This window comes from Megascapheus bottae, chromosome 25 (genome assembly GCF_031878675.1).
Source record: "Megascapheus bottae isolate mThoBot1 chromosome 25, mThoBot2.hap1, whole genome shotgun sequence".
Taxonomy (NCBI): Eukaryota; Metazoa; Chordata; class Mammalia; order Rodentia; family Geomyidae; genus Megascapheus; species Megascapheus bottae.
Window position 1 is genome coordinate 21,421,045 of NC_143533.1, and position 15,194 is coordinate 21,436,238.

The 15,194-nt window shown below is 41.5% G+C and overlaps 1 protein-coding gene across 6 annotated transcripts in view; it reads left to right on the plus strand.

The window, feature by feature from the left end:
* Positions 1-15,194, plus strand: part of Tp53bp1 (tumor protein p53 binding protein 1) — a 70,132-nt gene that overhangs the window by 14,374 nt on the left and 40,564 nt on the right. For 4 of the 6 annotated variants that reach the window (XM_090318503.1, XM_090318505.1, XM_090318508.1 and 1 more), the window contains exons 8-11: positions 2,010-2,176; positions 4,191-4,323; positions 7,023-7,117; positions 10,353-10,561. In XM_090318503.1, the coding sequence (XP_090174629.1) occupies positions 2,010-2,176; positions 4,191-4,323; positions 7,023-7,117; positions 10,353-10,561 (604 nt within the window). The remainder of the gene's footprint in view (positions 1-2,009; positions 2,177-4,190; positions 4,324-7,022; positions 7,118-10,352; positions 10,562-15,194) is intronic. The other 2 variants (XM_090318504.1, XM_090318506.1) reach the window with 1 other exon arrangement.

The window sequence follows — 15,194 nt, forward strand, 5'->3', positions numbered from 1 at the left end:
CCGAGAGTTTGGCCTAGTGGTTTAAGTGCTTGCCTAGCATGCATGAAGACCCGGGTTTGATTCCTCGGTACCACATACATAGAAAAAAAAAGCCGGAAGTGGTGCTGAGGCTCAAGTGGTAGAGCTCTAGCCTTGAGAAAATCTAAGGACAGTGCTTAGGCCCTGAGCTCAAGCCCAGGACTGGTAAAAAAAAAAGAAAAAGAAAAAGTGGGAAGTGAGGAAAATGAACAAAGGTAAATTAAATGTCACTAAAGTTACCCCTTTCTATTGTAAGGTATTTATCTTTTTCAAAAAGGCTTTTCTTGGGGCTAGAAGTTTGATCTCGTGGTAGAGTGCTTGCCTAGCACTCAGTACCACATACACAGAAAAAAGCCAGAAGTGGTGCTGTGGCTCAAGTGGTAGAGCTCTAGCTTACATGTGTGAGTAGTGTGTGTAAAGGAGGCTTAGAAATGCACAGAGGTAAATGTGTTTGTGGTTCTAGTGCAGAGTTCACATCTAAGACTTCCCATGGAAGATCACCATTTGAACTTCTTTATAGTGGCATTGTTGTCATCTGGATCAGAATCTTTTATACATATGTATGCACTAGCACATGTAAGTGTGACAGCTTGAACTCAGGACTTTGCTGTCTCACTTGGATTTCTTGTTAATGCTGGCATTTGACCACTTGAACCACATCTCCAGTGCAGCTTTTTTTTGCAGGTTTTATTGGAGATTGATTCTTTTGGACTTTTCTGTCCTGGCTGGGTTTGAATTGTAAACCTTGGGTCTTCAGTAGCCAGGATTACTAGAATGAGCCCCTGGATTCTAGTTCACAAACTTTCTTAAAAGTCTAGATAGGGCCAGGAGTTTAGCCTAGAGGTAGAGTGCTTGCCTAACATGCATGAAGACCCAGGTTCAATTCCTCAGTACCACATACATAGAAAAAAGCCAGAAATGGTGCTGTGGCTCAAGTGGTAGAGCTCTAGCCTTGAGAAAGACCAAGGACAGTGCTCAGGCCTCACTGAGTTCAAGCCCCAGGACTGGCACCAAAAAAAAAAAAAAAAAAATCTTGAGTAACAGGGGTTGGGAGTTTGGCCTAGTGGTAGAGTGCTCACCTAGTGTGTGCGAAGCCCTGGGTTTGATTCCTTGGTACCACATACATAGAAAAAGCTAGAAATGGTACTATAGCTCAAGAAGTAGAGCTCTAGCCTTGAAAAAGCCCAAGGACAGTACTCAGGCCCTGAGTTCAAGCCCCAGGACTGGCCAAAAAAAAAGTTTAAAATTCTGAATATCAATTTTTGTGCCAAAAATTCTCAAATCACTCATCAGAAATCTTGAAATGCATTCAGCAAAGCAGTCAGCAGAATTGAAGTATGACTCTATGACAGACTGAGATAGGCTTTCAAATGGGCGGTGGACTTTGTAGGATAATTTACTTCTAACAGATACTCTATACAGTATACTTGCTAGGATTTTTGAAAGTATTAAGAATGCACAAAATAGAAAAAGCTTTTTGTTAAAAGTCAAAAACAGTCAGGTGCCGAATGGTTCATGTTGGTAATCCTAAATACTCAGCAGGCTGAGATCAGAGAATTGGGGTTTGAAGCCAGCCAGAGCAGGAACGCCAGTTTGCAAGACTGTTAATTCCAAATAGCTACTTAAAATGTCAGAAGTGGAGCTATGGCTCAGATGGTAGTGTACTGGCCTTGAACGAAAAAGCTTAGGGAGGGGCTGGGAGTTTGGCCTAGTGGTAGAGTGCTTGCCTAGCATGCACGAAGACCCAGGTTCGATTCCTCGGTACCACATTCCAGGCCCTGAGTTAAGTCCCAAGACTGGCACCAAAAAAAAAAAAAAAAAGATGGAAGTGGTGCTGTGGCTCAAGGGTTAGGGTGGTAGCCTTTAGCTGAGAAGCTTGGGGACAACCCCCAGGCCCAGAGAGTTCAAGTCCCACAACCAATTAAAAAGAAAAGGAAAAAAGTTGTTTTTACACTTAGTAGTCTTTTCTCTTATTGATGAAATTTTTTTAGATCAAAAGACATGCCTTCTAGTCCCCAAGTTTCGTTGGCTGCTATAGAAACAAAAGAACATACATCTGCTCAAGAACTTCTGCAAAGTGAACTACAGATTCAAAAGTCACCAGAGCCTGAGGTTTTATCAACTCAGGAAGACTTATTTGACCAGAGCAATAAAACAGGTACAAAGAATGATGTTATTGTAGTTCCTTTTCCTCAAAGATCCTTGTTTTAATTCTAAGACTACTGCTTCAATTGGAAAGCTCTTCAGAAGCAAACTTATTTGTGATCTGGAAATAAAATGGGTTTCTAGCTATTCATTGAGAAGGACTATTTTTATGGAATGATTACTATTTAACATTTTAGTGTAATTTCTCTTGGAAATATTGAACAGTAGCCAATAAGGTAATTTCATATTGGTATTGTGGACAACAGTAGCTATTTCTCCTATTATCATGTAAGTTACTGAAGTTTTTTGGTGATACTGAGACTTAAACTCAGTGCCTTATGTTTGCTAGGCACACACTCTAGCACTTGAGCCCCCATCTCTAGTTCTTGTTCAGATAGAATCCTTCCTTTTATTTAATATTGAGTTTGGACTTATCCTGCTTCCTATGTCTCCTAGCTGGGATGACAGGCATGTACCACCGTACCTGGTTTATTTTGTTGAGATGAAATCTTGCCTTTTTTGCCTGGGCTGCTTTTGAATCACTGTTTCCCTGTTCTCTGCCTCTGAATAGCTGAGATTATAGGTATGAGTAACTACCTCTAGTAGTCTTCAAATCTTAAGTGTGATAATCTTAAGTGTTTTATATTTGTATGTGTAGCAATCTCTTTATCTAATTCATTAGTTATCTACCACAGTAAGGAAGTTGAGGTCTAAGCAGAAAGGACAGTGTAACTTAGAAGAATAGAGTAGTATTTGTTGCACACTTTTAAGTTCTCACTCTCCCATTCTGCAACTTCACAGAGCAAGAAACCTTCAGTCCAAACGAGTAAAATAAATTGTTTTGATTATAAGAGGAGTAAGGCCATATTTCTGTACTGTTTTATGATGTAGCTTGCTGTGGAAGGCATATAAGAAATCTTTTTTGGGGCCGGGAATTTGGCCTAGTGGTTAAAGTGCTTGCCTAGCATGCATGAAGACCCGGGTTCGATTCCTCGCTACCACATACATGGAAAAAAAAAAGCCAGAAGTGGTGCTGAGGCTCAAGTGGTAGAGTTCTAGTCTTGAGAAAGTCCAAGGACAGTGCTCAGGCCCTGAGCCCAAGCCCAAGAATGGCAAAAAAAAAAAAAAAAAAAAAGAAATCTTTTTTGTTTCCTCACTAAAGCTATATGGTTGCATTTAAGAAATCTTTACTCTTGAGCCGGGAGTTTGGCCTAGTGGTAGAGTGCTTGCCTAGCATGCACGAAGACCCGGGTTCTATTCCTTGGTACCACATACTTAGAAAAAGCCAGAAGTGGTACTGAGGCTCAAGTGGTAGAGTTCTAGCTTGAGAAAAATCCAAGGACAGTGCTCAGACCCTGAGCTTAAGCCCAGGACTGGCAAAAAAAAAAAAAAAAAAAAAAAAATCTTTACTCTTAAGATGAATATAGTTAATAATCAACTCTGTTGCTAAGAAGGGAACAGTAGATAACTTCATAATATAAGTAATGGATGCTCATTTATTATTACTTCATTAGTGTTTACTGTCTCCTTTGAGGAGGCCCCAGTTCTAATCATCAAAATTACTGCATTCATATTATCAGGTGTCATGCGCATTGTTTTGACTTCTCCCATCTGCATCATGGCATGAGCTTTACTTCACCTTAGGTAGACCTTGGAATAAAAGGCTCGCTTGCTGTTTTATAATAGAAGCATCACAAGGAAGAAGAGCAGCCAAGCAGAGGTATAAGGATTCTGTCTGGCTTTTCCTCTCCAAGCTTAGATTGTGACAGAAAGGTCTAGTGAACTGTTTTTTCATCAATTCTTTATTAAAAAAACCCATACTTTTGGGGGGGGTTGACATCCAGTGAAGAGTCATGTTATGTCATTCCATTACTGTAGCATAATTAGAAAACAATTTCTGACTTCCTGAAACATGGTTGAAAATAGAGATAATAGTCTTTTTTTTTTTGCCATTCTGTTTTTCTTATTGAGAAGTATTTGAATCTGAGAAGTAAATAAAACTGGAATACCTCTTTTTAACCCCTTAGTAGCTTCTGATGGTTGTGCTACTCCTTCAAGAGAGGAGACTGGGTGTTCTCTGGCTTCTACACCTGCTACCACTCTACACCTCCTGCAGCTCTCTGGTCAGAGGTCCTCCATTGTTCAGGAGAGTCTTTCCACGTAAGTAAGCCTTAAACAGCTCATGCCAAGCAATAAAACATGTTTTTTTTAGGAACATGTTGAGGTTAACAGAGTTGAAGTTGCCTACTAGACTAGAATTTTTCTTTTAATTGTATTTTATTGTTGGGATAATGTATTAGAGGGATTATAGTTACATTTGTAAGGTAATGAGTACATTACTTCTCGAACTTTGATACCCCTTCTCATGTTTTTGTCCCCTTTCTCTCCTTCCTCCCCCTCCTAGTCATCTTGTTTTCTCCCTTCCCTTCCCTATTTCAAATAGTAAGTATATATACACAGTATACCAGGTAACAAAGTCAGATAAAGTAAACACACAAGATTAACCATAAGTGAGAAAAAAAGAGAAATAACATCACATAGTACATTAGGAACAACAATCACAAAGATAAACCTCTTATTCCCATAACCTTGAGTTCCTTTCGTTAATCTCATTCTGTATGACCACATATGCATAGCTTTTGAGCTATTGCGATCCTCTGTAAGAGAATAGAATTTATTTATTTATTTTTTTATTGCTAGTCTTGGGGCTTGAAGTTAGGGTCTGGGCACTGTCCTTGGGCTTTATCAAGGCTAGCACTCTACCACTTGAGCCACGGCACCACTTCCAGCTTTTTCTGTGTATGTGGGACCGAAGAATGGAACCCAGGACTTTGTGCATGCTAGGCAAGCATTCCACCACTAGGCCATACTTCCAGCCACAACTAAAATTCTTCTTTTTTCTTTCTTTTTTTTGAGGTGGGGGTGGGGGGTAATGAGGCTTGCTGAGCGCTGTCCTTGAGTTCTTCAGCTCAAGGCTACTGTTCTACCTTTGAGTCAAGCCCCACTTCCCATTTTCTAGAGGTTTATTGGAGATAAGAGTCTCAGGTCCTTTTGTGACTGGGCTAGCCAGATCCCAGCCTCCTGAGTAGCTAGGTTTATACGCGTGAACTACTGTGCCTGGCTAAAATTCTTAATAAAACTGAAAGGGTAGTATATAGACTTTAGGATTTTTTTTTCCCTGTCGTTCCTGGGGCTTGAACTCAGGGCCTGGGCTCTGTCCTGCACCACTCTGTGCTCAAGGCTAGCACTCTACCACTTGAGCCACGGTGCCACTTTCTGGCCTTTTTGGTTTATATGGTACTGAGTAATTAACTTAGGGCTTCATGTATCCTAGGCAAGTAACTCTACCACTATCCTACACTCACAGCCCAAAGGTCACTTTTTTTTTTGGTGGTTTGAAAGTGGGGAAGGTTGTCTGAAGCTTGAACTCAGTGCCAGGGTGCTGTCTTTGAGCTTTTTTTAGGCTTTTGAATTTTGAGGGTTAGAATGTAATGGAACCGGTAAAGGCTCATAGATGCCTATTTGGGAATAGTCTTTGTATTAATAGTTGCCAAGATTTTTAGTAAGAAAGACAATGAATGTCAGGTAATTAGAAATGTTGAGCCGGGCACTGGTGGCTTACAGCTGTAATTCTAGCTACCCAGAAGTCTGATATCTGAGAATTGTGGTTCAAAGTCTGTGAGACTTATTTTCAATTAACAACCAGAAACTGTGGCATTGTGACTCAAAATGATAGAGTGCTAGCCTTGAATGAAAAAGCTCATGACCTATAAAAGAAGAATGGAATGTTGTTCATCAAAACAAACATTCTACTGAGTGCTGGTAGCTCATGCCTGTAATCCTAGCTAGTCAGGAGGCTGAGATCAGAGGATCACAGTTTGAAACCAGCCCAGGCAGAAAAGTCCATGAGAGTCTTATCTCTAAGCCCCAGAAAAGCCAGAGTGGAGTTATGGCTCAATTAGAACTTTAACCTTGAACGAACAAGCTCAGGAATAGCACCCAGGACCAGAGTTCATGTTCTAGGACTCGTGTGCGTGCATGCACATGCGCGCGCGCGCACGCGCGCGCACACACACACACACACACACACACACACACAATCACACAATCAACACCACCCTCAACCTTTCTCCCTCCAAGCCTTCTGCTCTTCCATTTCACTAGTTTTCTATTCAATAGTATTGGATGGAGAATATAGATTGCTATAGTGGGTTATAGTTGGGTTTCTTTAATGCTGTCAGAGCAAAGAGTTTTGCCTTTATTTATTTAAAAATATGCATAATTTTCCCATTACGTAAAAATAGTTTTGTTTTTTTTTTTTTTTGGTTAGTTGTGGGGCTTGGACTCTTGCCTGGGCGATGTCCCTGAGCTTTTCAGCTCAAGGCTATAGTCTTACCCTTTGAGCCTCAGTCCCACTTCTGGTTTTCTGATGATTAATTGGAGATTAGAGTCTCACGGATTTTTGTGCCTGAGCTAAAAATAGTAATTTTTTTAATGTCTTAAATCTGTAGATCAATTTATTTTCTGACACTTATTCTGTTCAGTTATGATGTCCTGTGTCTTGTCATTTACGTTTCCTTTACTCTTTAAGGAATTCTTGTTTTAGTAATGTCTGGTATGGGATTCTTCTGCCGGTCTTAGATTGCTGTTTGGGACAAATATTTTAAGTATAATGACTTAGGTATTTTTGTTATTAAAAAGTCAAAGCAGGGGATGGGGATTCAGCTCAGTGGAAGAGCACTTGCCTGGCAAATGCAAGGCCCTGAGTTCCGTCCTCAGCTGGGGGTGGGTAGGACAGGTCAAGGCAAATATAATAGCTGGCTGTGGTAATTTAATTGTGATTCTCTCTTTATGTGAAGGAATTCATCAGATCTTGTTGCTCCTTCTCCTGATGCTTTCCGATCTACCCCTTTGATCGTTCCTAGCAGTCCTACAGAGCAAGAAGAGAGAAAAGGTGAGCACCCTTATGTCTGATGATCTCAGATTCAAAGAGGAGTAGGGTTCCTTCTGTCTTGCAAATGTTTTGTCTTTCTCCTCTATCCCCCCTTCCTTCCCTCTTTCTTTCTTTTTGGTCAGTCGTGGGGCTTGAACTCTATGTCCTGGCACTGTTCCTGAGCTCTTTAGCTCAAGGCCAGTACTCTACCACTTGAACCACAGCACTACTTCTAGTTTTCTGGTGGTTGGTTGGAGATAAGAATCTCATGGCCTTGGGAGGGAGTGGGGGAGGAAAATGGGGACAAAAACATGAGGGGAGGTATCAATGTGTGAGAAGTAAATGCACCTACTACCTGGTGAATGTAACTGTAATCCCTCTATACATTACCCCAAAAATAAAAAATAAAAAAAATAATTTTCCAACACACACACACACACACACACACACACACACACACACACACACACACACACACACAAAGAATCTCTTGGCCTTTTGTGCCTGGGCTGGCTTTGAACTGCAGTCTTCAGATCTCTGTCTCCTGAGTAGCTAGGATTATAGGCATGAGGCACTGTTGCCCGGCTGTCTTGTTTCTTTGTACTTGGGGACGCTGTTTTACATTGTTCATGAGGACACAAGTCTCCAGCCTTGAAGGATATGGCTTAGTATAAAATGCTCTTTCCAGGTCTCTACTCTTCTAGCATGGTTTCTCCTGAGATTTTTTTTTTTTTTTAATATTGTTGACTCCGTTTTTACAAAAATTCTCAAGGGAAATCTTGAGTATTACTTTGGTGGTACTGAGTGTTGAACTCAGGGTTTCCTGCTTGTTGGGCAGGTGTTGTATTATTTGGGCCATACCTCTAGCCTCAAATTTTTATGTTTTGAACTTGAGTTAGTATGGAAAAGAAATGAATTTGTGACTAATAGCCTAGTATTTTCCATTAACATGCTAGCATATTTTGGGAGAGAAAATTTTTTTCATGTGGGTAGATCTTGGTACTTGATGCTGTTTCCCCACTTTTGGTAATTAACTGGAGGTAGGTAGGATCTTGCTGGCTTTGAACTGAGATCCTCAGATTTCACCCTCCTGAGTGGCTAGGATTACAGATGTGAGTCCCTGGCTCTTGGCTTTTCTTTTTTTTTTTTTTTTCCTTTTTTAGATGGGGATCATGGGGCTTAAACCCTGGGCCTGGGTGCTGTCCCTGAGCTGAGCACTAAAAAGTCCATGGACCCTTATCTCCAACTAATCACTACAAAACAGGAAGTGTGGCTGTGGCTTCAGGGGTAGGGACCCCTCACCTGATTCATCACCTGTTTTTCCTCTTGCAGCTTGACCAAGATACCAAAAAAAAAAAAGAAAAAAAAAAGCCAAGAGCCAGCTGTAATCCTAGCTACTCAGGAGGGTGAAATCTGAGGATCTCAGTTCAAAGCCAGGGGTGCCTCTGAGCAAGGCCCTGGTAGCCTCTGAGAAAGCAGTGTTTTGTGTTTCGATATATATATATATAGCTTTTGCCAGTTCTGGCTTGAACTCAGGGCCTGAGCACTGTCTTTGGGCTTTCTCAAGGCTAGAGCTCTATCACTTGAGCCACAGCACCATTTCCAGCTTTTTCTATGTATGTGGTACTGAGGAATTGAACTTGAGTCTCTGTTAATGCTCGGCAGGCACTCTACCACTAGGCCAAACTCCCAGCCCCATCGTTGTATCTTTCTGGGCAGTTTTTGTATTAGGATTAGTGTCTTCATAATTCTTGGATAAATCAGGTATAGTTGTCCTCAAAAGATTTTTCTTCCTAGCTCTCTGTGTTGGCATCTGTTCCTCTACACTTAAACAGTTGTTAATGCAAATATAGTAAGTGTATAAATCTGTAGCTATTTACTTCAAATGATAAACAAGTTTACTGCCTTTTAGTGCGTAGGGTAATACATGTGATGGTTAAGCCAGATGGCATTAATTTGGGCATTCCTACACAAAATGTGAAAAATATGCCATATATAATCAGGAAACACAGCCAAGCTAATTTAACTTGTTTTTTAATACCTTGTATTTACAAATGGAAGCATTTTTACCACCTTGGGGAAATAAGTATTTGTGGGACCTAGTGTTCTCTTATTTCCTAAAAAGTCATTTTTCTGGGTGTGTGGTGAGGAGACTAGTACTGAAGTTTAAGTGCAGGTTTTTCTACTTACAGCTGGTGCTTTCCACTTCAGCCATCCTTCTGGATTCAGGAATTGTCTGCTAGTCTTGAGTTTGAACCACCGTTCTCTAATCTCAGTTCGTTGAGTAGTTAGAATTATGGCATGCCTGAGCAAGTCACTATTTTCTTCCTTTTTGTCCTTCCTTCCTTTCTTCCTTTCTTTCTCTCTTTCTCTCCCTCCCCCCCCCCCTCTTTCTTTCTTTTGTCATGTGGAGATAAGAGTCTCTCAGTCTTTAGAGTCTCTCCATCTTTAGTTCCCAGACTGGCTATGAACCACTATCCTCAGACCTCAGCCTCCTGAGTAGCTAGGATTACAGGCGTGACCCACCACACCTGGATAAGTCACTATTTTCCTTATTATTATTATTTTTTTTTTTGGCCGGTCCAGGGGCTTGAATTTTGGGCCTAAGTGCTGTGTCTGAGCTCCTTTTGCTCAAGGCTAGCACTTTACCACTTGAGCTATAGTTCCACTTCCAGCTTTTTCTGAGTAATTTATTGGAGATAAGAGTCTCACAGACTTTCCTGCTTGAGTTGGCTTTGAATTGTGAACCTCAGATCTCAGCCTTCTGAGTGGCTAGGATTGTAGGTCTTAGTGGCACCTGGCCACTATTTTTTTTTTGCTAGTCGTGGGACTTGAACTCAGGGCCTGGACATTGTCCTTGAACTTCTTTTTCTCAAAGCTAGCACTCTACCACTTGAATTGAATCCAGAGCTTCATGTATGCTAGCACTCTACCACTAAGACCCTTCCTTCCTTTCTTTCTCTTTTTTGGGCCAGTCCTAGGACTTGAATTCAGGACTTGGACACTGTCCTTGAGCTTCTTTTGCTCAAGGCTAGTACTTTACCACTTGAGCCATAGTGCTACTTCCAGCTTTTTCTGTATATGTGGTACTGAGAAATGGAACCCAGGGCTTCATGCATGCTGGGCAAACATTTTACCACTAAGCCACATTCCCAGCTCCAACCCCACTATTTTCTTAGAAATGGAAATTTTTGTAATGTGTTGGAACATGAGTAATATTGAGACATGATTTTTTGTTGTTGTTCTTTTAAACCAGATGAACCAATGGATATATCAGTGTTACCTGAAGGAGGAAGTGAGTCTTTTCAGCAGAAACTTCAACCAGATGAACCAGTAGAAGCAGAAAACCCTCCTCTCCCACTTGGGTCCATTACATCACCACAAGCCTCAATACCAGTGTGTCAGAGCACACCAGTTGTCACTCCTGGGTCTCTTCCTATCCCATCCCAGCCTGAGTTTTCTCATGTGAGTACTATAGAAAGGAATTTTTTTTTGTTACTTATAAGCCATTTAATTTCATCCTTTTTTTTGGTCGATTGTGGGGCTTGAAATTAGTATCTGGGCACTGTCCCTGGACTTTTTTACTTGAGGCTTGGCACTCTCATATTGTTACAGCACCACTGCTGTCTTTTTCTGTTGATTGGTACTGAGGAAGCGAACCTAGGGCTTCATGCATGCTAGGTAAGCACCTTCCCAGCCCCCTATCTTTTCTAAAGTTATTTAGTATTTCTAAATGGACATACCATAACTAGTTATTTCTGTATTGAGAGCATCAGGATGATTTTTTTTTCATAGTGATTCATTTATTTATTTTATTATAATGGTTAGTTATATTTGCCAGATAGTAGGTGCATTACTTCTCACATATTGATACGTCTTCTCATGTTTTTGTTCCCATTTCCCTCCCTCCATCATGATGATTTTTTTTCCCTCTCACTATGGGGATTGAACCCAGTATTGCACATGCTAGGCAAGTTCTTTACCTCTGAGCTTCATTTTTTTTTTTTTTTTTGTGGGTTGTGGGGGCTTGAACTTGGCTTGGGCGCTGTCTCTGAGCTCTTCAGCTCAAGGCTACCAGCTTACCCTTGGGCCAAGCCCCACTTGCCATTTTCTAGAAGTTAATTGGAGATAAGAGTCTCAGGTCCATTTGTGCTTGGGCTGGCTTTGAACCTTGCTCCTCAGATCTCAGCCTCCTCAGTAGCTAGGATTACAGGCACATGATATTGTTGTAAGAAAAGAAAAATGTAGAAAGGAAATTTAGTCCAACAGATTTTATTTGGGAGGAAAACTTGAGAAGGGCAACCAGATCTCCCAAAGCCTGGCTGAAAGGGAAATATCTCCCTGCCCTCTTACAAATAGGATCTCTTTAAATATTAGGCAGAAAAAGTCAGGCAGGGCAGATGGTGGTGGGCTGGGAGGCAATGTTATTTTGAGGAGTTTTAAGGTTTCAACTACATATCTGTCTACCAGTAGTGTCACTGTCAGATGTGGTCTTGGTCTGAGGCTCTTGTCTCTAAAACCAAAGGGTGGGTATATTTAAGGGGGAAGGGAGAGAAGATGATTCAGTGGAGTTGGGCAGCAGTGACATTTCTAAGATAATGGCTGTCAGAATGAAAGATGAATGCTTTCAGTTCAAGTCAATTTCAGTTATTTTGCTGAATTATTCTGCCTGGAGTTCTGCTTGTTGAAGTTTTAGAACTAAAAAGCCCCCCTCTCCCCCCACTAGTCTTGAGCTTTGAACTCAGCACAGTCCTTGGGCTTTCTCAAGACTAGAACTCTACTGCTTGAGCCACAGCACCACTTCTGGCTTTTTTTTGTTGTTGTTGGTCATGGGGCTTGAACTTGACCTGACCACTGTCCCTGAGCTCTTCAGCTCAAGGCTACCACCCTACCCTTGAGACAAGCCCCAGTCCCCCCCCCCCTTTTTTTAAAGCATTTAATTGGAGGTAAGAGTCTCAGGTCCTTTTGTGCCCCAGCTGGCTTTCAACCTTGATCTTCAGATCTCAGCCTCCTGAGTAGCTAGGATTACAGGTGTGAGCCATCACGCCTTGCTTCGCTTCTGGCTTTTTCTGTGTATGTGGTAGTGAGGAATCAGAACCTGAGTCTTTGCACATGCTAGGCAAACACTTTACTACTAGGCCTAACTCCCAGCCCCCTTGCATTCCTTTTTTTTTTTTTGGTTGTGTGGCTTGAACTCTGGACCTGGGCATTGTCCCTGAGCTCTTCAGCTCAAGCCTACTGCCCTACCCCTTGAGCCACAGCACTACTTCTGGTTTTCTCGTGGTTAATTGGAGACAAGAGTCTCACAGACTTTAGTGCTTGGGCTGGCTTTGAACCTCATTCCTCAGATCTCAGCCTCCTAAGTAGCTAGGATTATAGGCTTGAGCCAACATGCCTATCCAGTAAATTTTTTTTTTCCTGAGCCAGAGTATCACCGTGTAGTGTAAGGTAAAGATTATTTTTTTCAATTTGATAGAATAAATAACAATAGAAACTAATAAGTTATGGAATATGCTTGGCTGCTTATTTTGATGGCTCATTGCCAGAAAAATCATGGTGTGATGGCCTGGGGGTGCCATTCAAGTGGTAGATTGCTAGCAAGCCTGAGGCCTTGAATTTAAGTCTGAGCCCTACCTGCTGGGAGCCTAGTAATGCCATGTCTAATAACTTTCTGCTGAGACCTGTTCTAGGGATAAACACGTGGACCTCTTTGTCCTGCCCACCTGTTGAGCTGATAGGCTACAGCACTGAATATTAGGAGGAGGGATTTGGGGAATAGAGAGAGAGATTTTCCTGCCTTGATGAAGCTACATGGCGTACTGTTTGTGCTCCAGGGAAGGAAGGACAAGCCGCGAGAGGAGAGGGCCCACTGACCTTCCGTGCTCAGCCTACTACAGGTCTCAGCAGAAAGTTATTAGACGTGGCGTTGCTCGGCCCCCAGCACTAACTTCAAATAATAGCACGGATGCTTTACCATCTGTGCATAGGTGCTTGAACTCAAGCCCTGGGCACTCTCCTTGGTCTTTCTCAAGAGTAGTGCTCTACCACTTGAGCCACAGCACCTCTTCTGGCTTTTATTATGTATGTCATAATGAGGAATCCAACGCTAGGCAGGCACCTCTCTCACTAGGCCACTCTCCCAGCCCTGTTTAGAGTCTTTCGGGGAGAATTAATGTAAATTCTTGCTATAAACTATCTCACCTTTGTTTTTGCTCTTGGTATTGGGGATGTGGCCAAAGGGAACTCTGTTACACTATTGGTGGGAATGTAAACTTGTTTAACCACTGTGGAAAATAGTATGGAGGTTTCTCAAAAGACTAAACATATACTCAGAAATGACTCAGAAATTCCACTCCTGAGCATTTATCTAATAGAAAACAATGAAAGCCACTGGAACATTCATTTTCATTGCAGCATTGTTTAGCATAGCCAAAATATGGACTCAACCTACATGCCATTCTGTGGAGATATGGAGTAAGAAAATGTGATATATATATATATATATATATATATATATATATACACAGTGTAATTCTACTTATTCATCAGAAATAATGATATTGTATCATTTAAGGAAATGGAAAAATTTGGAAAAAATTATATTGAGAGAAGTAAGCCAGATCCAAGGAAACATAGGTTGACTATACTGTATCTATAAATCTATATAAGTAAATTCATGGGATGCTTTGAGAAAAAGAGAAAAACACTGTTGGTGGCTCATGCCTGTATCAAGAGGCTGATATATGAGGATCATCGTTCAAAGCCAGCCCAGGTAGGAAAGCCTTGAGATTCTTATCTCCAGTGAACTCTAAGAAAGTAGAAGTGGAGCTGTAGATCAAAGTATATAATGTTCAACTTGAGCAACAGAGCTCAGGATCAGTACTCAGCACCTTAGTTCAAGCCTACAACTGCACCCCCCCAAAAAAAATAACAGGGACATGATAAATTGTACATGTTGGTCTCTGGAGTAATACCAAAGAAGGATGTTCTTAGGGCAGTAGCTATGAGCAGCTCATCATATAAAATATCTGAGTGCCGGGAGTTTGGCCTAGTGGTTAAAGTGCTTGCCTAGCATGCACGGAGACCAGGGTTCGATTCCTCGGTACCACATACATAGAAAAAAAAAAAGCTGAAAATGGTGCTGAGGCTCAAGTGGCAGAGCTCTAGCCTTGAGAAAGTCCAAGGACAGTGCTCAGGCCCTGAGCTCAAGCCCAAGACTGGCAAAAAAAAAAAAAAAAAAAAATATCTGAATGAACCTTAGAAGTAGTGTTAGGGTCCAGTCCCCCAATATTAGAATCCATGATCAAAGGAACAAGTCTGATACAAAAGTGGACCCATCTCTTAAGATGTGAGGGAGAGAGCGACCCCGCCTAAATCTTAAGGCTACTTTTATGGGCCACCAGCCATGTGGTTCAGCTTGGCCATACACAGGTGGCCAGTGGAACTCAACATAACTTGAGTGATGGCTGGGGCAACCACTGACACCCTTGCTCTTTGAACTGACCTATCATCTAGGTGGGCCTCTGGCACACTGCTTTGACAAAAAAGGAAAGGGAGGGAGTTTCCTGGCTGGCCAGTAGGGTAGGGGAGGAATTCTGGTAACTCCACCTGGTTTAGCTGCTCTTGGGAATTTACAACCCCCAGCTTGTCAAGTACTCCTTTGTCATGAAGACGCAACTGCCTATACAGGATGGATTTTAGGGGAAGTCAAGAAAGGGGTCTCTTCCATAGAAACAAGACCTTTTTCTTCATTCCTTTTATTTGTGTCTTTGGAAAGATAAAGGGGAGAGGCAGGAAATGGTGGGACAAAGGGTAGCAAATGTAGCAGTGTTACTAGACACTGTTGAAAACTAAAGAACTTGTGGGTGGGATGGGGGGTGTGGAAATGGAAAAGATGCAGGAAAGTGGTAACATTGTTTAAAAATAGAAATACTCTGACTTATGTATCTGTAACCCCTCTGTAAGACCTTTTCAATAGCAATTAAAAGGTGTTGGTGTAAAATAAAATCAAGTGTATAGAGTGAACTTTGATAACATATATACAGTAGTAACCAATACCACCACCAAAGTGTACTATAAGAATTTCCTCAAAAAAAAA